This window comes from Salminus brasiliensis, chromosome 5 (genome assembly GCF_030463535.1).
Source record: "Salminus brasiliensis chromosome 5, fSalBra1.hap2, whole genome shotgun sequence".
Classification (NCBI taxonomy): Eukaryota; Metazoa; Chordata; class Actinopteri; order Characiformes; family Bryconidae; genus Salminus; species Salminus brasiliensis.
Window position 1 is genome coordinate 32,002,077 of NC_132882.1, and position 27,347 is coordinate 32,029,423.

At 40.1% G+C, this 27,347-nt stretch overlaps 1 protein-coding gene across 8 annotated transcripts; it reads right to left on the reverse strand.

Moving 5' to 3' along the window:
* Positions 1–250: 250 nt before the first annotated feature.
* LOC140556370 (C-C chemokine receptor type 4-like) lies at positions 251–27,316 on the reverse strand. Of its 8 annotated transcripts, XR_011979726.1 has the most exons (7): positions 27,275–27,316; positions 25,898–25,967; positions 24,521–24,590; positions 21,169–21,260; positions 19,853–19,900; positions 18,976–19,026; positions 17,858–18,747 (listed from the first exon to the last, which is right to left on the reverse strand). XR_011979726.1 is itself a non-coding variant. In XM_072680204.1 (6 exons), exons 4-6 carry the CDS (start codon positions 6,323–6,325, stop codon positions 4,878–4,880), a joined length of 1,104 nt encoding a protein of 367 aa, XP_072536305.1. In that variant the 5' UTR covers positions 6,326–6,346; positions 24,521–24,590; positions 25,898–25,967; positions 27,275–27,316; the 3' UTR covers positions 4,408–4,877. The 8 variants fall into 8 exon arrangements, 6 of the variants coding, with proteins under 6 accessions (XP_072536308.1, XP_072536305.1, XP_072536309.1 ...); XM_072680204.1 differs by lacking the exons at positions 17,858–18,747; positions 18,976–19,026; positions 19,853–19,900; positions 21,169–21,260 and adding exons at positions 4,408–5,911; positions 6,134–6,185; positions 6,308–6,346; XR_011979725.1 differs by having other exon boundaries at positions 19,853–21,260.
* Between the last annotated feature and the right edge of the window lie 31 nt (positions 27,317–27,347).

Consider the following 27,347-nt stretch of genomic DNA (forward strand, 5'->3'; position numbering starts at 1 on the left):
GGAGACACTGAGTGGTTTTTGGCTCTGCTGTTTCTTGGAAGGACAGATGATGCTCGTATGAGTCTGTAAACTATTAACATGATGAAGATGCATACTTGTCTTGCATACATAGGCATAAATAGATAGAACAAGCATTGTAAACAGTAGCACAATATAAAAAATTCAATCAAAGTCTTTATTACAGTATTCAGCATTTATTACAAAATGATTTTCAAAGTTCAGACAAAAAGTCAGTGTAAAAAGTGCTGAATATTTATACATTTACTTACAAAGCCTTGTTTATTCTTTTAAAAAATAAATTTTTGGCACATTACGATGCCTTAATACAATCTTCCTACTGCAAAATTCAGCAGGTATATTGTAGATTAACCTACAAACTCATGAAACATTGTTGCTGTATTAAGTTTATGCAGTACTGAAGTGTAAACAAAAGCAAATTATAAAATGAAGCATAAACAAACCCTGACTTTCATGGCTTCCTATTATAATTACAGATAATTACAGATATAATTATAGATACTGAATTCATTGCATTTGCTGATTAAAAAGTCTTAGCATTAGCCACTGATTAAAGTTAAATGATGTCAACAAAAATCCAACCTGGACAAAATGTATATATTTGTAAGCCAGAAATTGCACACTTTCACAAAGCAAACCATTGTGTAGTAACAGCATGTGAAGCTTTGCTGAGTAAACTGAGATTTCCTCTGATGTTACCATGTTAGCATAGGCCCGTGGCAGCTACACAATGTTTGTGGTAAATACTCCTGAGAAGCGCATGGAGTTCCTCCTCTCCGACAACTCACTGGTAATTGTTCTGCAGTGACTGAAGGTACACGGAAACCACTGTTTCAGGGTCTTGACGACCAATGTCCTGAACTTCTGCCCTGCAAAGGCGTAGATGATGGGGTTGAGGCAGCAGTGACTGAAGGCAATGGTTTCGGCCCACTGCAGGGCCAAGCCCAGTCCACTTTGCCATTCACAAGTGGCTAAGTATCCCAAGTAATGAAGGAAGTAGAGGAACATAACCACAGTGTAGGGAGTCCAGAAGAGAAAGAAAACTATGACCAAGACCAGGATGAGCTTGATGGCTTTGTGCCTCTTCTGAGACTTCATAGCGACCAGGGTGGGGATGATCCGAGAGTAGCAAAACACCATGACGGAGAAGGGCAGAATCCAGCCGATGACGCTTATTTCCAGGTAGCTGAACAGCCTCCACTTATCCGTATATTCTGCCTTGCAGTGAATCCCGGTCGGCTCATTTATCACTTTGGAGAATATGATGGTTGGCAGAGAAGCCCCTAGACTAAGAGCCCACATGAACGCAGACAGGGCGATGCCGACTTTCACCAATCGGTGCTTATAAAAAAGGGAGGTGTGGGCATGGACAACGACAAAATACCAGTCTGCCGTCATGAGGATCATGAAGAAGATGCTGCCGTAGAAGCCCAGCATGTAAAAGAAGGTCACAGAGCGGCACATGAAATTTCCGAAGATCCATTCATTGAGGGTGGCGTAGTGGGCCCAGAAAGGCAGAGAGATGAGGAACAGCAGGTCAGACAGCGCCAGGTTGAAGAGACACACGTCCGTCATGTTACATCTCTTGTGGTATTTGAGAAAAACACACAAAACCAGGCCATTGCCAATGAATCCCACAATGAAGACGATGCTGTAGAGTGTTGAAAGGAAAATTTTGCCGAAAGCTTTTACATTGCTGTCGTTGCAGGGCATGGCACTGTCCTCAGTAAAATTGTAACTGTAGTAATCACCATAATCTTCCACTGTAAAGAACAAACAAACAAAAGTTTCATTAACACACATATAAAAGCTGACTGCAAGTAAGGATGGGCAGTATGATCAAATATGTGTATATAGCTTTACATAGACAAAACATCCTTGCTAAAAGAAAAAACTAAATTAATTGGTCAACGGTTAAAGCTAATTGATGCTAACTTCATTCCATTTTTATGAAGTAATTTGAGTAATAAATGTAAACCGGTGAATGTTATCCTAAGCTTCAACTTAAAAGTTTGCTTACTTCACAGTAAAATAATTTGGTAAAATGATGGCTGCTATCCAATGCTATCCATGAAAACAAACTTTTGGTTCTCCTCCTCTCTCCAGGGCTGGAGTTTAAATGCAGTTGTATTTCTTTGTAAATATATACACACCTATCTTTCAAATTATTTACACTTCTGAAGTTTCAACTGATGACATGCTTGAATGTCTTACCACACATATTTCAACGCAATGTTTGGCTTTAAAAACTTTGTCAGAAATAAGGCATTAATCAAGAAAGAAGATGGGAGTTAAAAGACATCAAACCAGTGTTTGGAAAGTCCCAGTGCATGTCTAATGATGTAGCTAAAGATGCCTTGCATGTGTTGCTTGCAGCTTGATTTGGCTTCACAAGAGTCATTGTCTAGATGAGCGGCTGCATAATAAATTTAAGAGCTCTTCTGTCTGCTTTGGCAGAACAGGTTCCTTCAGAAAGGGCTGGCAAAAAGTGAGCTTGTGGCTGAGGTTAAGCTTCCAAGTTTCAAAGGGCATAGCCAAAAAGACAGAAATCCTTGCCTTGTATCCAACTAAAGAACTGAAGCAAGCTGATGCAATCTCTGAGCATCAGAGACTAGCCAATTAAATGGCTTATGGTGCTGATGAGGCAACTGATGCAGAAGGTTCAAATGACAAATTAAGCTCCAATCAAGATGAAGCTTCAAAACGTAGTAGTTTAAAGGGATGAAATTAGGGTCAGCCAAACCCTGCCCCTGCTGATAAAGACGCTGGATAGGTTCCACTATCCCACGCATTTGACACACAAGTTCAAAAGTGATAGAAAGTTTATGGGCATCTTATGGGTCATGTTTGAGAGCTGTTCAAGTAGTTTATTTGGCAGTAAAAATCGTGGCCAAACAAAAGCTATGGAATGTCCCCATGCATTTCATGATCTGTTGACAATAAGCAAAGTCACTCAAGGCATGTGAAAAACTCTGAATTCTATCTTTTTATGTATCAGGACAAAATGAAAAAAAGGTCCTTAGAAGGTGCTCAATAGGATTTAGGTCAGGGCTCATAGTAGTCCACTTTAGAATAGTCCAATGTTCTCCTCTTAGCCATTCTTTGGTATTTTTAGCTGTGTGTTTTGGGTCATTATCCTGTTGCAAGACCCATGACCTGCAGCTGAGACCAAGCTTTCTGACACTGAGCAGCACATTTCTCTCTAGAATCCCTTGATAGTCTTGAGATTTCATTGCACCCTGCACAGATTCAAGACACCCTGTGCCAGATGCAGCAAAGCAGCCCCAGAACATAACAGAGCCTCCTCCATGTTTCACAGTAGGGACAGTGTTCTTTTATTGATATGCTTCATTTTTCTGTCTGTGAACATAGAGAAAATGTTTTGGCAAAAAGTTTAATTTTCCATGTCTCCCAGAAGCTTTGGGACTTGACAATATGTAGTTTGGCAAACTTCAGTCTGGATTTTTTTATGATTTGTTTTCAACAATGGAGCCCTCTTTGGTCGTCTCCCATAAGGTCCACTTTGGCTCAAACAACGACGGATGGTGTAATCTGACACTGATGTTCCTTGAGCTAGAAGTTCACCTTTAATCACTTTAGAAGTTTTTCTGGGCTCTTTTGTTACCATTAGTATTATCTGTCTCTTTGATTTGTCATAAATCTTCCTCCTGCGGCCATGTCCAGGGAGGTTGGCTACAGTCTCATGGAAATTAAATTTCTGAATAATATGTGCCACTGTAGTCACAGGAACATCAAGCAGATGGTCTTATAAGCTTTACCTTTAATATGCTTGTCTATAATTTTCTTTCTAATCTCCTGAGACAACTCTTTCCTTCGCTTCCTCTCAGCCATGTTGAGTGTGGTACACACCATGTCACCAAACAGCACAGTGACTACCTGTAGCCCTATATATAGGCCCACTGACTGATTACAAGATTGTAGACACCTGTGATGCTAATTAGTGGACACACCTTAATTTAACATGTCGCTTTGGTCACATTATTTTTAGGGGTACCATAATTTTTGTCCAGGCTTGTTTCATGAGTTTACTTTTTAAAATAATTCTGTTGAAGCATGGTTCAAAACCAATATCAGATTTTCATTTGTTCATTTTATAGAATTTTTATTTATTATTACTTTTGTCAGATTCAAGTTATTTCTGTGGCCATTGTGGGTTTTTCTTTCATTAACCGATGGGTACCAACAATTTTGTCCACGTGTGTAAATACAACCTCAAATGAATAACACTATATACACAGTGTTATTATTTATTTAACAAAAATATAGCTTGGCTGTTGAAAAGTGGTTCATTTTATTCTTATTTCCAAAGTTCAGACAAGAAATCAATGGTAAAAAAGACGAATATTTATACATTTACTTACAAAGCCTTGTTTATTCTTTTAAAAAATAAATTTTTGGCACATTATGATGCCTTAATACAATCTTCCTACTGCAAAATTCAGCAGGTATATTGTAGATTAACCTACAAATTCATGAAACATTGTTACTGTATTAAGTTTATGCAGTACCGAAGTGTAAACGAAAGCAAATTATAAAATAAAGCATAAACAAACCCTGACTTTCATGGATTCCTCTTATAATCACAAAAACCATAACTGGTTGCTTTGTGGTGGATACTGAATTCATTGCATTTGCTGATTAAAATGTCTTAGCATTAGCCACTGATTAAAGTTAAATGATGTCAACAAAAATCCAACCTGGACAAAATGTATATAGTTGTAAGCCAGAAATTGCACACTTTCACAAAGCAAACCATTGTGTAGTAATAGCATGTGAAGCTTTGCTGAGTAAACTGAGATTTCCTCTGATGTTACCATGTTAGCATAGGCCCGTGGCAGCTACACAATGTTTGTGGTAAATACTCCTGAGAAGCGCATGGAGTTCCTCCTCTCCGACAACTCACTGGTAATTGTTCTGCAGTGGCTGAAGGTACACGGAAACCACTGTTTCAGGGTCTTGATGATCAATGTCCTGAACTTCTGCCCTGCAAAGGCGTAGATGATGGGGTTGAGGCAGCAGTGACTGAAGGCAATGGTTTCGGCCCACTGCAGGGCCAAGCCCAGTCCACTTTGCCATTCACAAGTGGCTAAGTATCCCAAGTAGTGAAGGAAGTACAGGAACATAACCATGCTGTAGGGAGTCCAGAAGAGAAAGAAAACTAAGACCAAGACCAGGATGAGCTTGATGGCTTTGTGCCTCTTCTGAGACTTCATAGCGACCAGAGTGGGGATGATCCGAGAGTAGCAAAACACCATGACGGAGAAGGGCAGAATCCAGCCGATGACGCTTATTTCCAGGTAGCTGAACAGCCTCCACTTATCCGTATATTCTGCCTTGCAGTGGATCCCGGTCGGCTCATTTATCACTTTGGAGAATATGATGGTTGGCAGAGAAGCCCCTAGACTAAGAGCCCACATGAACGCAGACAGGGCGATGCCAACTTTCACCAATCGGTGCTTATAAAAAAGGGAGGTGTGGGCATGGACAACGACAAAATACCAGTCTGCCGTCATGAGGATCATGAAGAAGATGCTGCCATAGAAGCCCAGCATGTAAAAGAAGGTCACAGAGCGGCACATGAAATTCCCGAAGGTCCATTCATTGAGGGTGGCGTAGTGGACCCAGAAAGGCAGAGAGATGAGGAACAGCAGGTCAGACAGCGCCAGGTTGAAGAGACACACGTCCGTCATGTTACATCTCTTGTGGTATTTGAGAAAAACACACAAAACCAGGCCATTGCCAATGAATCCCACGATGAAGACGATGCTGTAGAGTGTTGAAAGGAAGATTTTGCCGAAAGCTTTTACATTGCCGTTGTTGCAGGGCATGGCACTGTCCTCAGTAAAATTGTAGTAATCACCGTAATCTTCCACTGTAAAGAACAAACAAACTAAAGTTTCATTAACACACATATAAAAACTGACTGCAAGTAAGGATGGGCAGTATGATCAAATATGTGTATATAGCTTTACATAGACAAAACATCCTAATTTCGTCTAGTATAATGCATAATGAGTAATAACTGAGTACTACATGGTTTGCTTGGACCCCTTATTCTGGGTGATATTCACTCTTAGGTCTTAATTCTACTCACTTATCTTAGAGCGCTCTGCACGGTTCCTTTGCCTGTTTATCACTGGAACGACCTTGATGTTTGGGGAGGGAAGAAAGTTTTTGAGACAGATGAGAGTCATAAAATTTTCTATATTTTCTATATTTCTGTGGGAGAAAGTGAATAGAATGGGGACTCGTTAACATCTCTGCATACCATGTCCAAACCATGCATTGGTGAGTTGATGGGGCCATCCTTGCTGAAAGAAACAACTAAATGAATTGGTCAATGGTTAAAGCTAATTGATGCTAATATGATTCCATTTTTATGAAGTCATTTGAGTAATAAATGTAAACCGGTGAATTTTATCCTAAGCTTCAACTTAAAAGTTTGCTTTTTGCACAGTAAAATTATTCTGTAAAATGATGGCTGCTATCCATTAAAACAGTAAACAGTTGGTTCTCCTCTCTTCAGGGCTGGAGTATAAATGCAGTTGTATTTCTTTGTAAATATATGCACACCTATCTTTCAAATTATTCACACGTATTATAATTGTTTATTGTTTCATCTAGCCCTCTCTTCTCAGCTCTATCCCTGTGTGTGTGTCTGTCTGATAAAAAGACATAAAAACTGTTAAATTTTGGTTCTGCACCTTCAGAAGTTTCAACTGATGACATGCTTGAATGTTTAACCACACATATGTTTGGCTTTAAAAAATGGGCTGGCAAAAAGTGAGCTTGTGGCTGAGGTTAAGCTTCCAAGTGCCTTCAAAGGGCATAGCCAAAAAGGCACGTCAGAAATCCTTGCCTTGTATTCAACTAAAGAACTGAAGCAAGCTGATGCAATCTCTGAGCATCAGAGACTAGCAAATTAAATGGCTTATGGTGCTGATGAGGCAACTGATGCAGAAGGTTCAGATGACAAATTAAGCTCCAATCAAGATGAAGCTTCAAAACATAGTAGTTTAAAGGGATGAAATCAGGGTCAGCCAAACCCTGCCCCTGCTGATGAAGACGCTGGATAGGGTCCACTATCCCAAGCATTTGACACACAAGTTCAAAAGTGATAGAAAGTTTATGGGCATCTTATGGGTCATGTTTGAGAGCTGTTCAAGTAGTTTATTTGGCAGTAAAAATCGTGGCCAAACAAAAGCTATGAAATGTCCCCATGCATTTCATGATCTGTTGACAATAAGCAAAGTCACTCAAGGCATGTGAAAAACTCTGCATTTTATGTTTTTATGTTTAGGACAAAATTAAAAAAAAAAGGTCCTTAGAAGGTCTTAAAATGAGGTACACACGTGGACAAATTTGTTGGTACCCCTCGGTTAATGAAAGAAATAACTTGATGGTCACAGAAATAACTTGAATCTGACAACAATAATAATAAATAAAATGCTATGAAAATTAACCAATGAAAGTCAGACATTGCTTTTCAACCATGCTTCAACAGAATTATTTTAAAGAATAAACTCATGAAACAGGCCTGGACAGAAATGATGGTACCCCTACACTTAATTTTTTGTTGCACAACCTTTTGAGGCAATCACTGCAATCAAACGATTCCTGTACCTATCAATGAGACTTCTGCACCTCTCAGCAGGTATTTTGATGTTTTATGAGCAAACTGCTCCAGTTGTCTCAGGTTTGAAGGGTGCCTTTTCTGGCATGTTTCAGCTCCTTCCAAAGATGCTCAATAGGATTTAGGTCAGGGCTCATAGAAGGCCACTTAAGAATAGTCCAATGTTTTCCTCTTAGCCATTCTTCAGTGTTTTTAGCTGTGTTTTGGCTCATTATCCTGTTGCAAGACCCATGACCTGCAACTGAGACCAAGCTTTCTGACACTGAGCAGCGCATTTCTCTCTAGAATCCCTTGATAGTCTTGAGATTTCATTGTAGACACATTGTAGATTGCAGACACCCTGTGCCAGATGCAGCAAAGCAGCCCCAGAACATAACAGAGCCTCCTCCATGTTTCACAGTAGGGACAGTGTTCTTTTCTTGAAATGCTTTATTTTTGCATCTATGAACAAAGAGCTGATGTGCCTTGGCAAAAAGTTAATAAAAAGTCCATAGGACATTCTCCCAGAAGCTTTGGGGCTTGTCAAAATGTAGTTTGGCAAACTTCAGTCTGGATTTTTTATGATTTGTTTTCAACAATGGTGCCCTCCTTGGTTGTCTCCCATGAAGTGTACTTTGGCTCAAACAACGATGGATGATGTGATCTGACACTGATGTTCCTTGAGCTTGAAGTTCACCTTTAATCTCTTTAGAGGTTTTTCTGGGTCTTTTGTTACCATTCGTATTATTCGTCTCTTTGATTTGTCATAAATTTTCCTCCTGGGGCCACGTCCAGGGAGGTTGGCTACAGTCCCATGGATCTTAAATTTCTGAATAATATGTGCCACTGTAGTCACAGGAACATCAAGCTGCTTGGAGATGGTTTTATAAGCTTTACCTTTAACATGCTTGTCTATAATTTTCTTTCTAATCTCCTGAGACAACTCTTTCCTTCGCTTCCTCTGGTCCATGTTGAGTGTGGTACACACCATGTCACCAAACAGCACAGTGACTACCTGTAGCCCTATATATAGGCCCACTGACTGATTACAAGATTGTAGACACATGTGATGCTAATTAGTGGACACACCTTAATTTAACATGTCCCTTTGGTCACATTGTTTTTAGGGGTACCATAATTTTTGTCCAGGCTTGTTTCATGAGTTTACTTTTTAAAATAATTCTGTTGAAGCATGGTTCAAAACCAATATCAGATTTTCATTTGTTCATTTTATAGAATTTTTATTTATTATTACTTTTGTCAGATTCAAGTTATTTCTGTGGCCATTGTGGGTTTTTCTTTCATTAACCGATGGGTACCAACAATTTTGTCCACGTGTGTAAATACAACCTCAAATGAACACTATATACACAGTGTTATTATTTATTTAACAAGTCAACATGCAAAAGCAGTGTGTCAAAAATGGTTAACTGCAGTCACTGAGTCAACCATTAACAACCACTCATTCTGTATATTAAAGTATAGTATAGTCAAATGTGAGGCTAAAGCTTGGCTGAAACTGGTTCATGCAACAGGACAATGATCTCAAGCTCATCAGAAAATCTACAACAGACCTCAACCCAACTGAAATGCTGTGGCAGAACCTTCAACAGAGCTGTGCATTAACAAATGCCCACAAACCTCAGTGAACTGAAGCAATGTTGTAAAGAGGAGTGGGTCCAGAACAATGTGAGAGACTAATAAAGTCCTACAGAAATCCAATCCAAGTTTCTGATGCTTAAGATGGTTCTACAAGCTATTGATTCATGAGGTGTACTCTAATAATAATAATGTAAATAATGACATAATGGAACCTGGTGTGTGTTGTTTATCTGAGATTGGATGTATCTAATTTAAAGACCTGCTAAGAACCAGGTGTTTGTTATTATGTCAAGATGTATAAAATAATAGAACCTCTAAAGAGGTTGTTACTTAGGGGGAGGGGGGCTGTTGAAAAGTGTTTCATTTTATTCTTACTGTGGGTCAATTCATCTTCGAGCACTCTGCACTGTTCATTTGCCTGTTTACTACTGCTATGACCTTGATGCTTGGGGAGAGAAAAATGTTTGGGACAGTCAAGGGTCATAACATATTTCATAATCAGTGTTGGCTCCTGCTTTCTGTGGGAAAGAGTGAACGGAATGGCGACTCATTAACATCTCTGTATGAACGCCTTCCAAGAAACCCAACTTTCTCCTCATGCATGCAAGACTTCTCTTCTCTAAACTTCTTCAGTGACTATAAATGTAAATTATTTATATTTAAGTTCTCAAAAGGGCTGTTGGTCAGGCACCATTTTTGGATTCTGGGCAAAAATCCACACCAAAGTATATCATAATAAAACTGAAAATTACAAATGATTTTTAATATTAATTACTATGAAAAACTAGTCTAGTCTAGTCAAGTCTAGTTTTAGGTAGGTTAGGTCAACAGTGGTTTGAGAGTGAACACGCTAGCCTACTGTCTCTAGCAACACATAAATGCTACACGTTTGTGCTGTTTGCCATATTTTTGCTATGCACTTTTTTGTTGCATATTGGTATTGCAGTATGTAAGAAATGACAATTTTAAACAATGTTCTGAATAAACCGTCATACTGCCCAGCAAAATACAATTACATGCTTTCAACCCTCAGCACCTGCTAAACAACAAGTATATATCAGCACCACCACCCAAAACATTACCATTTGAGATTGTAAACTTTATTTAAACACTTATATATAATATATATATAAAACACCAGCAGCATTGGAAGGGTACCTTTTTCAGTCACATGAATCAATAATCTGTTTTTTTTTTATTGCTCTCCTAATATTGTGCGAGCCCTGCCAGAGGCTCTGTGGTTTTACTTCTGCACAGCCACATTATTACTGTAGATGAAATAATAGAGAACGCAGATAGAGAAACGCGGAAGGAGAATTCATTCAGAGCACTGTTAGCAACTAAATCTGAGGTACATATGTGTTTCTAATTTTGGTTGCACTACTACAAATTAGCAGAGCAAAAGTGAAATTACACCAACTTAACTACAACAGGCCCCAGAAAACACTGAACAGTCTGTCATTGCTCCTGCACTCTGTAGCATCTTAAAGAGCCTCATACCATTAGTGCTGTGGTCGATACAGAGTGACATCCTCACAACTTGGTGCAGCACTGGGGCTTTCTCACAATTATAAAACCGAACAAAAATATGTATTGTGTTTTAAATGAGCCCCCCATGTCAGAAAACTAAAAATTTAACAGAACATTGTGGTACCAACCTGGGGCAATCTCGAGCCACCGCCCACAGGCCCAAATAAAGACGTCCGAACTTCCTGTTCATTTGTGTTCATTGTTGTTTATTTGTGTTTGCTCATGGTTCACTCATGGTTCATGTGTTTCACCTGGGACTGGGAGTACTTAAGGAGCTCTACTACCATCATGCTTTCCCATGAATTATACGTGAAGCTCCATGATTCCTCACACGGTTCTGGCGTGTTCAGGTCGGCTAGTGTTTTGGTTCATGTTCAAGAGTGATTCTCAGGCACGCTAGAGGTAAGTGAGGTACGCTTGCATATCCCTTGGTTTTGTGTTTGGTTTTGGTTAATAAACCACCCTTTATTCTCTGCTAGTGTTCATCCTTTCAGGTCCTGGCCTATAGGACAGAACAAAATCTAAGTGGCTGAAAAGCATTGTCCATCGAGCTTAATGGGGGTTGAGCCACTTGGTCTGTTAGATATGGGCAAGGTTCTTGTGGTTGGTCCAAACCACAAAGGCAAGAAGCTTCCTATACCGAATGCTGTAATTGCATTCTCCTGGTGTAAGCCAGTGGGAGTAAAACTGCTGGAGCTAGGCACTGGGAGAGCATTGCCCCCATGCCAACATCTAAGGCATCTACTTTAAAGACAAAAGTTTCCTCCAGATCTGGCAACTGGAGGACAGGGGGGATGTTAGCCATGCCTTTAATTTCACAAATCTGTCTCCAGATATGGGTGGCACACTTGTCCCCCTCAGATGGGAGAAAAGGTCCTTCTTCACAGGAATTTCACATGGGACACCCCAATATAACAACAACAGCAAAGAAAACCAAGGTGGTCTTGTCAATTGTAATAAGTTTCCCTAGAAGAATGTGAGGGAAAGTTAGAGGGGAACACAAATATAACAGCTCCCTTGTCCAGTCTTAAGGTTAGGGCATCCTGACCCAAAGGGCTGTCCTGGCTGTGTTCTGAAAACCACAGTTAACAATGAATCATATCAGACGAGAACAGGTTTTCCAGTTATTGGGGCTGAGAGATAGACTTGACAGTATGTCTGCTTGAGTGTACAGCCTGCAGGGACAGACAACTTGTGTGCTCCCACGTCCATGCTGGACGCTAAAGCATTTGGGAATGGGTGCTTGAGCATGGCCTAACAGTGTCTGAGTGTCTTCGAGTGTCCACATCCTGGTGGAGCCACACACAAGCGAATTGTAATACTAAGGGAGGATTTTCAGCCCTTCTATGATAAATAAAGTAGGCTTTATACTACATATTTGTAACATGACTACAGGAATTCACTTCTGTTCAAACGCACAAGTGGAGAGACTAGGCACTGATCTCAGGCAGTAAACCTTTTTTTTTCATCAAAAAAAAAAAGACTACACAGTAAGCGAAGTAAAGTTCTTCTATATAAGTGATAACATGTTGTAGTCTATTATTGGGTAACCCTTTACTTATTCTGTATAAGAAAGAAAAGGATGCAGGATGCAAATTTGCTGAAATCACTCCACATCACTCCATCACTCCTATTAAGACAGGAAGCAGGTACTTACCCTACAAGCATCAAGCTTAGGCTTTAGCTTGTACTGTTTGCAGATTCTGTGCAGTTAAGAGCATCTGCTAAATGACTAAACAATGTTAATGTACATCCCATGCCAAGTGAAGCTGCATGTGGGCTAAGTGGGTAAAGTCAAATCATTTTTATGTTGCAAATTATGAATCTTTAAGCAAATACACTGTAGTGTATTTTTTATACTGACCCTTAACTATAGTGAGTTCCATCTTACTGTTTTAAACATTTTTATGAATCCTAATTCAAACACCATGACACTGTTTTGACACCTGTATATATTTAACTGTGTATATTTTCTCTTGCTCAATTCTCTTGATGAATCTGAAGGTTAACTGCCCAACATCAGTGGCCAGCCTCAGCCTGGAATAGAGGTGAATTCCTGCAGTCGTGTTAAAAAGTATATAAAAAAGTAGTATAAAGCCTCATAATTTGATTCACTGTATTTATTGACTAATTTCACCAAAAACCTCTGTGACCTGATATACAGTGGGGGAAAAAGTATTTAGTCAGTCACCAATTGTGCAAGTTCTCCCACTTAAAAAGATGAGAGAGGCCTGTAATTGACATCATAGGTCGACCTCAACTATGAGAGACAAAATGAGAAAAAACAATTCTGAAAATCACATTGTCTGATTTTTAAAGAATTTATTTGCAAATAATGGTGGAAAATAAGTATTTGGTCACCTACAAACAAGCAAGATTTCTGGCTGTCACAGACCTGTAACTTCTTCTTTAAGAGGCTTCTCTGTCCTCCACTCGTTACCTGGATTAATGGCACCTGTTTGAACTTGTTAACAGTATAAAAGACACCTGCCCACAACCTCAAACAGTCACACTCCAAACTCCACTATGGTGAAGACCAAAGAGTCGTCGAAGGACACCAGAAACAAAATTGTAGACCTGCACCAGGCTGGGAAGACTGAATCTGCAATAGGCAAGCAGCTTGGTGTGAAGAAATCTACTGTGGGAGCAATAATCAGAAAATGGGAGACCTAAAAGACCACTGATAATCTCCCTCGATCAGGGGCTCCACGCAAGATCTCAGCCCGTGGGGTCAAAATGATCACAAGAACGGTGAGCAAAAATCCCAGAACCACACGGGGGGAACTAGTGAATGACCTGCAGAAAGCTGGGACCAACGTTACAAAGGCTACCGTCAGTAACACACTACGCCGCCAGGGACTCAGATCTTGCAGTGCCAGACGTGTTCCCCTGCTTAAGCCAGTACATATCCGGGCACGTCTGAAGTTTGCTAGAGAGCATTTGGATGTTCCGGAAGAGTATTGGGAGAATGTCTTATGGTCAGATGAAATCAAAGTAGAACTGTTTGGTACAAACACAACTCGTTGTGTTTAGAGGAGAGTGAATGCTGAGTTGCATCCAAAGAACACCATAACAACTGTGAAGCATGGGGGTGGCAACATCATGCTTTGGGGCTGTTTCTCTGCAAAGGGACTAGGACGACTGGTCCGTGTACATGAAAGAATAAATGGGGCCATGTATTGTGAGATTTTGAGTGCAAACCTCCTTCCATCAGCATGGGCATTGAAGATGAAACGTGGCTGGGTCTTTCAGCATGACAATGATCCCAAGCACACTGCCAGGGCAACAAAGGAGTGGCTTCGTAAGAAGCATTTCAAGGTCCTGGAGTGGCCTAGCCAGTCTCCAGATCTTAACCCCATAGAAAACCTTTGGAGGGAGTTGAAAGCCTGTGTTGCCCACCGACAGCCCCAAAACATCACTGCTCTAGAGGAGATTTGCATGGAGGAATGGGCAAACATACCAGCAACGCTGTGTGCCAACCTTGTGAAGACTTACAGAAAACGTTTGACCTCTGTCATTGCCAACAAAGGATATTGTATTAGTAATTAGTACTTTTGTTATTGATCAAATACTTATTTTCCACCATTATTTGCAAATAAATTCTTTAAAAATCAGACATAATTTAAAATGTGATTTTCAGAATTTTCTTTTTCTCATTTTGTCTCTCATAGTTGAGGTCTACCTTTGATGTCAATTATAGACCTCTCTCATCTTTTTAAGTGGGTGAACTTAATTGGTGACTGACTAAATACTTTTTTTCCCCACTGTAGTTATGTCAACTTGAAATCAAAGTTTACAGAAGAAGCTTTTATGACAGTTGACAACTTTTTGAAGCATCTATGTATGTTTGTGTCAGTTGTCATGATGTGCTTATGCAGGTGTCATGTAGGCTCCTGAACAGTTCCCTACGGCAAAGTGTTACTATTATTTGTTTATTAGTTAACGTTAGCAATTTACTGTTTACAATGGTTTATTAAGTATTATCTTGTAACTGTTGTGTATGAAAGTATTATGCCATATAATTTGAGAATGTCTTTGAACTTTTAATTATACTACATCCAAGACCTTCCTAATAGGGGGTTCCAGAGCAACGATATGGTAATGACTATGGTGTCATGTTGACGGTAAGACAAATTTTTAATAGTTCAATCTCTTTTCAGTATTTTGCTTCATGCTAATGTAAATTTCTATTTGCAGTTTGCCTTTAATATAGTGCTACATGCATTTGCAGAATCCGTGTGCAGGATTTTATTAGGCTTAGGGAAGGATACAGAGCATTGAAGTAAAAGGCCAAGATAGCAAACCTGGAAACTAGGCAAACGGTTCAACAAACAAAATACAATAATCTGAAGTCAAGGGGCGAAAAGAGAGCAACATGAGGCCAAATATAAAAAATAGAGCTCACCCAGGATTGTAATGACCACTAAGAATGCTTCGTAAGGAGAGAGTGAATGAGGGGCTGCAGTAGTAGTAGTGGTGTTGATGACTGCTATTGAATACAGGTGTGTAATGAGATCGCTGATGACAGTACATTAGTTAAATCTCAGGGGACGAAGACCTCTGGTGGCCAGGTCGGGTGTTGAACATGACACCTGCATACACATACACTGACTGATGTTATTGGGACTGTATTGTTGATATTTGGAACATTGTCAAAAATATCCAAATGGAAATTGTTAATGGTTTAACAATGCTAGCTGGTTTAACAATAGTTGATTTTGGATACATTGTTTATTTATTTATTTATTAATTTTTATGTTAATTTTAGTTAGATTACCTTCATTATGCTTCAGCTACATTTAATTTATCAATTTTGTTTGTTTTCATTGTAGTATAAATTGTTATTAAAAGAGTACAAATTATAATTTCATTTAATACATACCATATGACTCATTGCCCACACAGCTTATCTAGTCCCTGTGGAGAGATACTGCTAATAAACTAGAACACTGTGGGGTGGATGAACATTTTAGCCCCATGCACAATGCCAGGCGTGGGCTAGAGTGGTGTAAAGCCCCCAGCATTAAACTGTGCAGCAGTAGAACTGTGTTCTCTGGAATGATGGTTGGTGCTCTATCCAGTACTTTTGGGATAAGTTAGGGATGAGGATTGGTGGTGACTGACATCCTGACCTCACTAACGATTTTGTCACTGAATGCAATCAAATTCTCACAGCAATTCTCCAAAGTCCAGTAGAAAGCCTTCTCTGGACAGTAGACACAGTTACTCCAACAAAAGCAGGATAAACTCTCATGGGGAGGAGGAGGAGGTGTCCCAATACTTTTGTCTATATAGTGTATATAACTTATACACAATACTTTGCAATATATACATAAATGCAGAGAACTGTGTGCAAGCTGCATCAATAATGTCGATATAATTGAGCTCAAGATTTAATTTATAATATATATATATATATATATATATATATACACACACACACACACATACTCTTCATAAGGTTGGCACACACCGTTGCTGGTATGTTGGCCCATTCCTCCATGCAGATCTCCTCTAGAGCCCCAAAGCATGATGTTGCCACCCCCATGCTTCACAGTTGGTATGGTGTTCTTTGGATGCAACTCATCATTCACTCTCCTCCAAACACAGCGAGTTGTGTTTGTACCAAACAGTTCTACTTTGGTTTCATCTGACCATAAGACATTTTCCCAGTACTCTTCCAGAACATCCAAATGCTCTCTAGCAAACTTCAGACACGCCCGGATATGTACTGGCTTAAGCAGGGGAACACGTCTGGCACTGCAAGATCCGAGTCCCTGGCGGCGTAGTGTGTTACTGACGGTAGCCTTTGTAACGTTGGTCCCAGCTTTCTGCAGGTCATTCACTAGGTCCCCCTGTGTCCCCATTTTGTCTCTCATAGTTGAGGTCGACCTATGATGTCAATTACAGGTCTCTCTCATCAAGTGGGAGAACTTGCACAATTGGTGACTGACTAAATACTTTTTTCCCCACTGTATATATATATATATATATATAATGGAATACAATAATGATATGAGGATTTAGAAAAGTAAAACTACTACCAGGAGATCTTGTCGGTTTAATGAGCGAAAACTGTATTTTTGGGCTACATGAGTTATGCTAAAGGATTTGAGCTTTATGTATAGTACCAGCAAACTATAAGGTTTAAGATTCCTCTTAAAAGATGCAGAAACAGCCAAACAGTACCCCCCACATAACGGGAGAAAACACTGTAATTCCATTGATTTGTATTGCAGACTTCTTATTACTGGTTTTACACTAAAACTATAAGATTAGGAACCTTGATTTCAGGTTTTACAGGAATCCAAGATGCAAAACCGAGCCAAAAGATGTCATAGTTGGCTTAAAGCAGTCAACAGACAGAAGGGCTCCCTAGCCACAGGGCTGTGTTAAGACTGAGATTACACGAGGACTTCATAGGACTTTACGTGGTATCCTGATTGCATCCGCATCAATTTTTGTGTCCGGCAGATCAAATAAAAACTGAATTTGCTGTTAAAATGGTATCCAATTTCCAGATATATTACTTTAGCGAGTTAGTTAAACTACCTGCAATAGATTCAGAGTAGTGATCCTCCATGATAGCTCCGCATCTGCCTTGAAAACCATACAGAAACTATGGTACACCACCCGCACCCATCCACCCATGAATTGTCTGCAACCAGGGGCCGTTAACTTTTCCGAATTATTTTTATCCGAAGTGATACAGAACAGGGAAGATTCGGATAACAAGAGCTAGCCTCAGCCAGGACAAGCCTCTAGCCTACATCTGGCCCAGTTCTGGCTAGCCGGATGTGAAATATCTGGTACAGCTCTGGCTGCCGGAATCAGGCCAGTTTCAAAATAATTGACGGCTCAGAGCTGTCCCAAGTCATTTGACCCCAATCCGGCGACAAGAACTTAGCCAGAATATCAGAATAAGCCCATGAATGGACCTCATTCACTGTATTACATTATGCCTAATTCCGTTAAAATTAAGTAACTATATTTAAATGATTAAATAAATTAAAAATACTAAACCCTGGCATGTTCATTTTTGACTTTTAATTAGAAAAGGAAAGAAAAGGTGATTTTGTGGTGATCCATGTAATTGAAGAAATAAACAAACATTTAACAAACAAGCAAAAATATGAAGTTGCCAATATATTAAGAAGAGTAGCATTATATTACTACATATAGGTATTGAAATAGCATGGGGCATGGGACATCAAATGAGGGCACACACACACACGTATATCATTGCTGTCAGGCCAAAACCTTGCATCTTGACCTAACATGATTCTTTGTATCACTGAATCATTGTATCATATTGTCCATTCAAAGGTTCTTGAAAAGTTACTGTTTTGGAAATAGGAGGTTTTTGTGTGACAGTAATGACCCACAGTGGCCATCACAGTCTCCTGACTTGAACCCTATAGAAAATATTTGGCGGTTGCAGCACATAAACCCGAGAAGACTAGTGAACTGGAGGCCATAGCCCATGAGGAATGGGATTCCTCAGGAGCGCTGCCAGTGGCTGGTGTCCGGCTATGCATCGTGTTTACAGCAGATCACAACAGCAAAAACTGCCACATTTTAAAGACACTTATCCTGAACGGGTTGAATAAAAAAGTGGCACTGTGTGTTGGAATGTGGAGAAAGCACTTATTCTATTACTTGTGTTGGGCTATTTCAACTGTTCTCGATTGGTTTATTGGAAACAGCTGAAAGTTTGTCAGTTTTGCTAATAAACCCTATTTGCAGTGAGGGTTTAATCCTTTCAACTGCAACTGTATACGAGTATGTGTAGGTTTGTGTGTTTTGTGTGTGTGTGTGTGGCCCTTGCTTTCATAGAGAGAAAAAAGCCCGGCTAATGTAGTAACACATTTCTGCCTTCATCCCTTTCAAAGGGAAGTCGCAGCCACATTTTTCAATGTCTCCATCTGTTGCTTCGGAGTTGAAGGAGTTTCTCCTGATTGCACCTTTAAATAAAAGAGAGATCTTCAGCAATAAATAAATCAATATCAATACTCCACTCATTGTTTTACGTAAATGTATTGCTTACATTTAATATATATATATATATATATATATATATATGTATATATTTTGCTGATTCACTTGCTTCACTTTAAGGAAATTAATATCAAGCCAATCACATTCTATCTTCTGGAATATGTTTATGAAAAAATATTGAAGGAGATACTTACAGTTCTGAAAGATGTTGCTGAAGAAGCAGGAAACTGCACCCTGTCAGAAAACTGAACAGACAGGAAACCATGATTCACAAGAAATGCAACTTTCAAAATCGCAGAAGACGTACATCTCAAAGAGTGCAATGATAAAGAACAATAAGAGAAAAATATATTTTTACACTTTTCTTATTAGTTAAGGGTGAGAGGATGTGGATGTGTAACAGTAATTTGAGTAAAATTAGAAAATTGTTTATTAATTAAAAAAGCCAAATTTCAGAAGAAGAGAAAATACATTGGCCCACCACTCTAATTCTGCACATAACTATGAAATTATATTATGTTTTTATATAATAATAAATTATATAAAATAATATATAATATAATATTATATTACATTATATAGATATTTAAAATATTGCTTTTTCTCCCAAGTAGCATAAAAACATCCCTGGCAATACTTTGTCCAAATCAGCTGGGGTAATTAACCTTAAAATAACCATCAAAAAAAATATTTGTAAAGTGTATTTATCACATAATTTCTTTTTCTCAATGTACATTTGTGTGTGGAATATATTTTGGAATTAAACATATACAATTACTTTCTTGTCCATTTATTTTTGTTCTTATGACTATGCTGACATTAATCATGTACAGTACTACAATACGAGGCACTCGCAGAGTGGAAGCCACACTTGGCCCAGATTTAGAAAACAAGATAGACAAGATACAAGATACAAGATTTGGCAAGATAGACTGGCCTGATGCTCTATTTGCAGGAATACTTATAATAACCATCACAGACAAAATCATAAACAAATAAAGATTCTAATGTCATTTCTAACAATCAAATCTTTTATATATGGGGTGGAAAAATCTTTAAGGGATTACTTACCTTGCTGCAAACATTTTGCAAGGAAGCAGAACCTTAAAGAAAGGTGTCCTGAAAACAAAACAGAGAGAAAGTCACGAATCACAAGAGATGTGATTTCATACCAAAAAGACTTAATATAATATAGATCACATACAGCACTCAGAAACAAAGCTAGATTCCAAATGTATTATTTATTATTCCTACAAACCATCCCTACATGGGGTGAAAAAAATATTTTTAAAGAATATTTCTACAAGATTGTGTGGCTGAAGCGTAAGTTGGAAGCAACATGGGTTGAAAACAATAGTTTCATTTGTGAAGTGCAAATATTTCACATTAATTATTCATATGTATATTCTGTTTTCACGATCTCTCAACACAAGTAGACCAGATCATGTGCTGATATGCATTCAGTTAAATCTGAAGTAATTTGAAGCGGGTAGGAAATTCTCCTTTTGAACCTATTTCAGCTCTGCACAGACGTAATACAGAGATTTGGAGAAAGTCACCATATTCCTCTGATCATTGCTACCTCTGTCCCACATCACTGGAACAGAGATCCAGTGGAGATCATGATGACAGTGGTCTGATGATGCACTACAAGTTCATTGCAATTAATAAATTCAATACTTTTAATTGTGTTATTATTTTTTAATATGTGACTAAAATTCAAATCAATACAGAGGAAATATTTCCAGATTTGTCATTCACAGATGATCTAGCACATGTAAAATCATTCTGACCTTAATAAACTGTTCAGTGATCTGTGATTTTTACAGCTGACTGTCTGAACAGTAAGATCGTTACCAGTCTAAACAGCACGGTCAGGGACTAGCATCTGGATGTGCTGTGGAGTATTTTACTGCTCTAGGAAAAGTGCCCCATACAGATGCCTTTAGGCTGCGCTGTGAGCTCAATGGCAAACGTCTGAGACGCCTGGTCGGAGAGGAGGGGCGTGTCTAACTAAATGAGTGGGTGTGTCTGTCTGTCTGCGCAGACGACTTTGACTTAATTTTTATGAACATAAGGGAATAGAATTTTGCCCAAGTTTTTTTTACAGTCATTGGATTCATGAGTTAATTAACTCAAGGTAACCTGGGTTAACCTGGGTTATCCTGCTAAAATAAGCTTGGTAAAATAACCTGAGCTAAAGTTTAGCTAACTAGCTCGGTTAGCAAGTTGGCTAACTAACCTGGAAAAATAGTTCTGGAAACTTAGCTGGCTAGTGAGTTTTTAGACTGTATTCAGAATTGAATTACGCTTGCAGAACTATGGCATTTCTAGCTTTACTCAGCGTTTTTTTTTTTATTTATTTTTTAAGAAGTTGTTTTTCTTACCTCAGTTTTCCAGAGGAACAGGCGTGCCAGGACTTCTTGCAAAAGTTCATCTCGTGATTCTGCGGATGGAACTACACCCCTAATTCTGTATCCTTCGGTTTAGAGTGAAAAGAGCAGCGGCTGATTTAGACCACTGGAGGTTGTCAAGTAGTGTTCCTTATAAAAACATCCCACTTTCCAAAGAAAGAAAACAGACAGCAATATTGTTCTGATGAAGGATCACTGATATCTAAATTAAGATTGTAATTATAATATCAGATTAATATCTGATGATGAATAAAAAAGACCTCTCCGCTGAAACAGTGCTGTGATAAACAGCAATAAGAGAAAAGCCTGAGATTTTCCACTTTTCATATCAGATAAGTTCACATGTGACAACAATCTGATTGAAATGAGAAAATCGAAGGGTTATTAATAAAAAATCTAAGATTTCAGAATCAAAACACATTGGCCCATCACTCTGATTTGGCACAGAACCTAAACTATGTCTAGGAAAAGTTATTTCTAAAATTATTCAGAATACTGCTTCTCCTTCCAAGTAATATAAAAACACCCCTAGCAGTACTTTGTCCAAATCAGCTGGGGAACAGAAAGTAACTGTATAAAAATAATCATATTTATTACATACAGTTCCCTTTTTTATCAATCTACAATCTTTTGTGTGGAATGCATTTATTTATTTGTTCATTTTTATGGCTATGCTGACTTACTGTATGAACATGTACAATAGAGGGTAGGCTCGTGACGTCACGGGTGGCGGGAGTCACTGCGGCCATCGGCTGAGTGGCAGCGTTAGTGTTCAGAGTGTGAATGCCGCTAAAACACTAAAACAGGAACAAGCTCTTGTACAAAAAAAACCCTGCTGTACCAACTATACAAACGGATTCAGCAAGAATTCAAAACCCTTTTACAGACTGCCAAAAGCTAAAGGGAAGTGAAACTAATGGATTGCTGCAATTCACAGAAACTCAAGCCCACTGTAGCTGTGAATTTAGCAACATGGTAAGTTTGAATAATGTGGAAAGCAAGCAAACCTGGATGAACCAGTCTACTAAATCAGCCTGAAAACACTCCTAAGACCGTTCACTCCACTTTGTGCTCTCAGATATGAGGCTTTATCCTCTAAACGGGTGTGATTTTACTCGAGCCTTGGTTAGCTGGACGTTCCTGGCTACACATCGATGGATCGATTGGATGTTTTATTGCTGTTAAATCCAGCTGCCTTTAACTTGAGCAGATATTTGCTTGCTTCATTCCCGGTTTGGTCATTTTCCCTAGCAAACACAGCCAGGCTGCAGAATGATTTGCCACTCAGTCCAACCAAAGGGGTCGTGTTCCTGCAGGATCGTGATGTCAGTGCCTCTATACTACAATATGAGGTACCCGCAGAGTGGAAGCTGCACTTGGCCCAGATTTGGAACAGTATTTGGCTGTGATATGGTGAAATGGAACTGGCCAAACTCGGCCCACAATCGGCCCGTATATGCTCCGGCGAAACTGAGTGAATGCTGCCTACCCGGGTCTACGGCCGTTTTCACACCTACAACCCTGGTTCGCTCTCACCCTTGGTGCAAATCGTTTGGGCCGGTGTAAATACAGTCATCGCACTCTGATGCGGACCAAAACAACCACGCTGAGACCCTTGAGAAAGGGTGGTCTCGGATTGGTCCCAGAAGAACTCTAGATTGGTTAACCTGGTGTACTGCCCAGAGAAGCAGGCTACTACAGCTATGAGCAAAGGCCATCTCTGCCGTTGCTCCATGTTAAACTGCACAGAAACATGCACCAGTCCAGAACACAGGACTGACCAATAAGCGGAGAGAACGTACTCACATGGTTTGTTGTGATGCATTTGGGTGCACTTGAAATTTTCCCTTTGTAAAACCAAACCAAGGGAAAGGAAAGGAAACACCCCGAGTTTCCAACCTCGTTCACTAATTCGGACCAGAGCAAACCTGCTGCAACCTAACAGTAGGCTAGACCTGAGCATTTTTGTGATCACAATGTTAGCCAACGTTAAGAGCTTAGCCAGGTTTAAGCTGTTTTCAAGACATAGTGAACTGCCATGTGGTATAGATTTCCTCTGATGACGCAATGAGCAGTGTGGCAAATATGGCCACATGAGCGTGCATGTGAACATGGCGTCCCTGGGGCTGATGGAGAGTTAATGACCCTCTTGATGCACTAACACACACATAACATGCACACATTATACAAACTATGCAGTTTACTGCAGCTCAGAACTCCCGCTCTCACAGAGGCCTCAGTCGTTACCACACCACGGCTGTCCCGTCGGACGTTTCAAAGAATCAAACCAAGTTGTGGAGGACTGGGAACATACCAGGGATAATCATACATATAAACCACAAAGCCCAGAACATTGTGTGGGATCCTTACTCATCCTCTGTTTATTTAAAACGCTCCCTTCTGGAAAGCGTTATAGGGTACCTCGGGTCACAAGACTCATTTTCAGGAATTTATTTATTCCTCATGGAATTTTGATGAGCTCTAATGAGCTCTTAAGTCATTTCGTGTGACCTTAGTTGTGCTGCTGTTTGCTGTGTTTGTCTTTGTGTGTACACATGTATTTTGCTATTAATTAATTTATTCATTTTTACACAGTTTATGATTCTGTTCTACTCTAAATATGAGTGGAAAATGCATCCGTAATCCTACGCATCAGTTAGGAAAAATGGGCAATGATGGCTGTGTAGCCTCTGTTGCACTTATAGCTGCTACACGAAGCTCAGACAGATCTACGGACTCGAGTTAGGATTAATAAAAGAGGAAGTCCAATATGAAAATAGTCCAAATGAAACTATATTATATGAATTAAAAGCACTGGTGAATATGAATCCCCAACGAGCAACACAAAAGAGGAGCTTTTAAAGCCCAGCGCATCACAAAATGCATGGAAACAGCAATCCTCAGCCCAAGACCACCACACCACTACCACTACTATACTACCAGTCACCAGTATGACACCACTGCACAGCAAATGTGCCAGTGCTTATGATTTATTACTTTTCATGCCTGGCTGTCAATTATCCACAGCACGGTGGCTCAGCACTGCAGGCTATAGCCTCCTGACCGTTACAGAGGAATGATCGACCTGTCACCTGGTCGTGCGGTTCATACGTGGTCTCATGCGTGGCCCCTCTGACGGAAAGCCCTCATATCGAGGGAGAAGCGGACATACGAATCCCTGAAGGATGCATGGAAATACATCACCTTAACCTCCCTGAGGACCGTTATAATAGTTATAATCCTAATGCAGAAAAGGTGTTAACCTTATTAAAATCCCCTCCAGAATGAGTGCAGTGTGTGTTTCTGCAGCTGTATGAGGACTTACTGGTGTCGAGCAGGAGGCTGGCCGCGTCTGATGAGTCCCTGAGATGGAAGTCAAGTCCGGGGGACAGCGCCTTGTGAAACAGAAAGTAAGAAGCCACTGGCCGGACTTAGACAGGGTCTACTGTAATATCCTTACTCATCCTCTGTTTATTTAAAACGCTCCCTTCTGGAAAGCGTTATAGGGTACCTCGGGTCATGAGACTCATTTTCAGGAATTTATTTATTCCTCATGGAATTTTGATGAGCTCTAATGAGCTCTTAAGTCATTTCGTGTGACCTTAGCTGTGCTGCTGTTTGCTGTGTTTGTCTTTGTGTGTACACATGTATTTTGCTATTAATTAATTTATTCATTTTTACACAGTTTATGATTCTGTTCTACTCTAAATATGAGTGAAAAATGCATCCGTAATCCTACGCATCAGTTAGGAAAAATGGGCAATGATGGCTGTGTAGCCACTGTTGCACTTATAGCTGCTACACGAAGCTCAGACAGATCTACGGACTCGAGTTAGGATTAATAAAAGAGGAAGTCCAATATGAAAATAGTCCAAATGAAACTATATTATATGAATTAAAAGCACTGGTGAATATGAATCCCCAACGAGAAACACAAAACTACCACTACTATACTACCAGTCACCAGTATGACACCACTGTACAGCAAATGTGCCAGTGCTTATGATTTATTACTGTTCATGCCTGGCTGTCAATTATCCACAGCACGGTGGCTCAGCACTGCAGGCTATAGCCTCCTGACCGTTACAGAGGAATGATCGACCTGTCACCTGGTCGTGCGGTTCATACGTGGTCTCATGCGTGGCCCCTCTGACGGAAAGCCCTCAATATGAAAATAGTCCAAATGAAACTATATTATATGAATTAAAAGCACTGGTGAATATGAATCCCCAACGAGAAACACAAAAGAGGAGCTTTTAAAGCCCAGCGCATCACGAAATGCATGGAAACAGCAATCCTCAGCCCAAGACCACCACACCACTACCACTACTATACTACCAGTCACCAGTATGACACCACTGTACAGCAAATGTGCCAGTGCTTATGATTTATTACTGTTCATGCCTGGCTGTCAATTATCCACAGCACGGTGGCTCAGCACTGCAGGCTATAGCCTCCTGACCGTTACAGAGGAATGATCGACCTGTCACCTGGTCATGCGTGGCCCCTCTGACGGAAAGCCCTCATATCGAGGGAGAAGCGGACATACGAATCCCTGAAGGATGCATGGAAATACATCACCTTAACCTCCCTGAGGACCGTTATAATAGTTATAATCCTAATGCAGAAAAGGTGTTAACCTTATTAAAATCCCCTCCAGAATGAGTGCAGTGTGTGTTTCTGCAGCTGTATGAGGACTTACTGGTGTCGAGCAGGAGGCTGGCCGCGTCTGATGAGTCCCTGAGATGGAAGTCAAGTCCGGGGGACAGCGCCTTGTGAAACAGAAAGTAAGAAGCCACTGGCCGGACTTAGACAGGGTCTACTGTAATATCCTTACTCATCCTCTGTTTATTTAAAACGCTCCCTTCTGGAAAGCGTTATAGGGTACCTCGGGTCATGAGACTCATTTTCAGGAATTTATTTATTCCTCATGGAATTTTGATGAGCTCTAATGAGCTCTTAAGTCATTTCGTGTGACCTTAGCTGTGCTGCTGTTTGCTGTGTTTGTCTTTGTGTGTACACATGTATTTTGCTATTAATTAATTTATTCATTTTTACACAGTTTATGATTCTGTTCTACTCTAAATATGAGTGGAAAATGCATCCGTAATCCTACGCATCAGTTAGGAAAAATGGGCAATGATGGCTGTGTAGCCTCTGTTGCACTTATAGCTGCTACACGAAGCTCAGACAGATCTACGGACTCGAGTTAGGATTAATAAAAGAGGAAGTCCAATATGAAAATAGTCCAAATGAAACTATATTATATGAATTAAAAGCACTGGTGAATATGAATCCCCAACGAGAAACACAAAACTACCACTACTATACTACCAGTCACCAGTATGACACCACTGTACAGCAAATGTGCCAGTGCTTATGATTTATTACTGTTCATGCCTGGCTGTCAATTATCCACAGCACGGTGGCTCAGCACTGCAGGCTATAGCCTCCTGACCGTTACAGAGGAATGATCGACCTGTCACCTGGTCGTGCGGTTCATACGTGGTCTCATGCGTGGCCCCTCTGACGGAAAGCCCTCAATATGAAAATAGTCCAAATGAAACTATATTATATGAATTAAAAGCACTGGTGAATATGAATCCCCAACGAGAAACACAAAAGAGGAGCTTTTAAAGCCCAGCGCATCACGAAATGCATGGAAACAGCAATCCTCAGCCCAAGACCACCACACCACTACCACTACTATACTACCAGTCACCAGTATGACACCACTGCACAGCAAATGTGCCAGTGCTTATGATTTATTACTGTTCATGCCTGGCTGTCAATTATCCACAGCACGGTGGCTCAGCACTGCAGGCTATAGCCTCCTGACCGTTACAGAGGAATGATCGACCTGTCACCTGGTCATGCGTGGCCCCTCTGACGGAAAGCCCTCATATCGAGGGAGAAGCGGACATACGAATCCCTGAAGGATGCATGGAAATACATCACCTTAACCTCCCTGAGGACCGTTATAATAGTTATAATCCTAATGCAGAAAAGGTGTTAACCTTATTAAAATCCCCTCCAGAATGAGTGCAGTGTGTGTTTCTGCAGCTGTATGAGGACTTACTGGTGTCGAGCAGGAGGCTGGCCGCGTCTGATGAGTCCCAGAGATGGAAGTCAAGTCCGGGGGACAGCGCCTT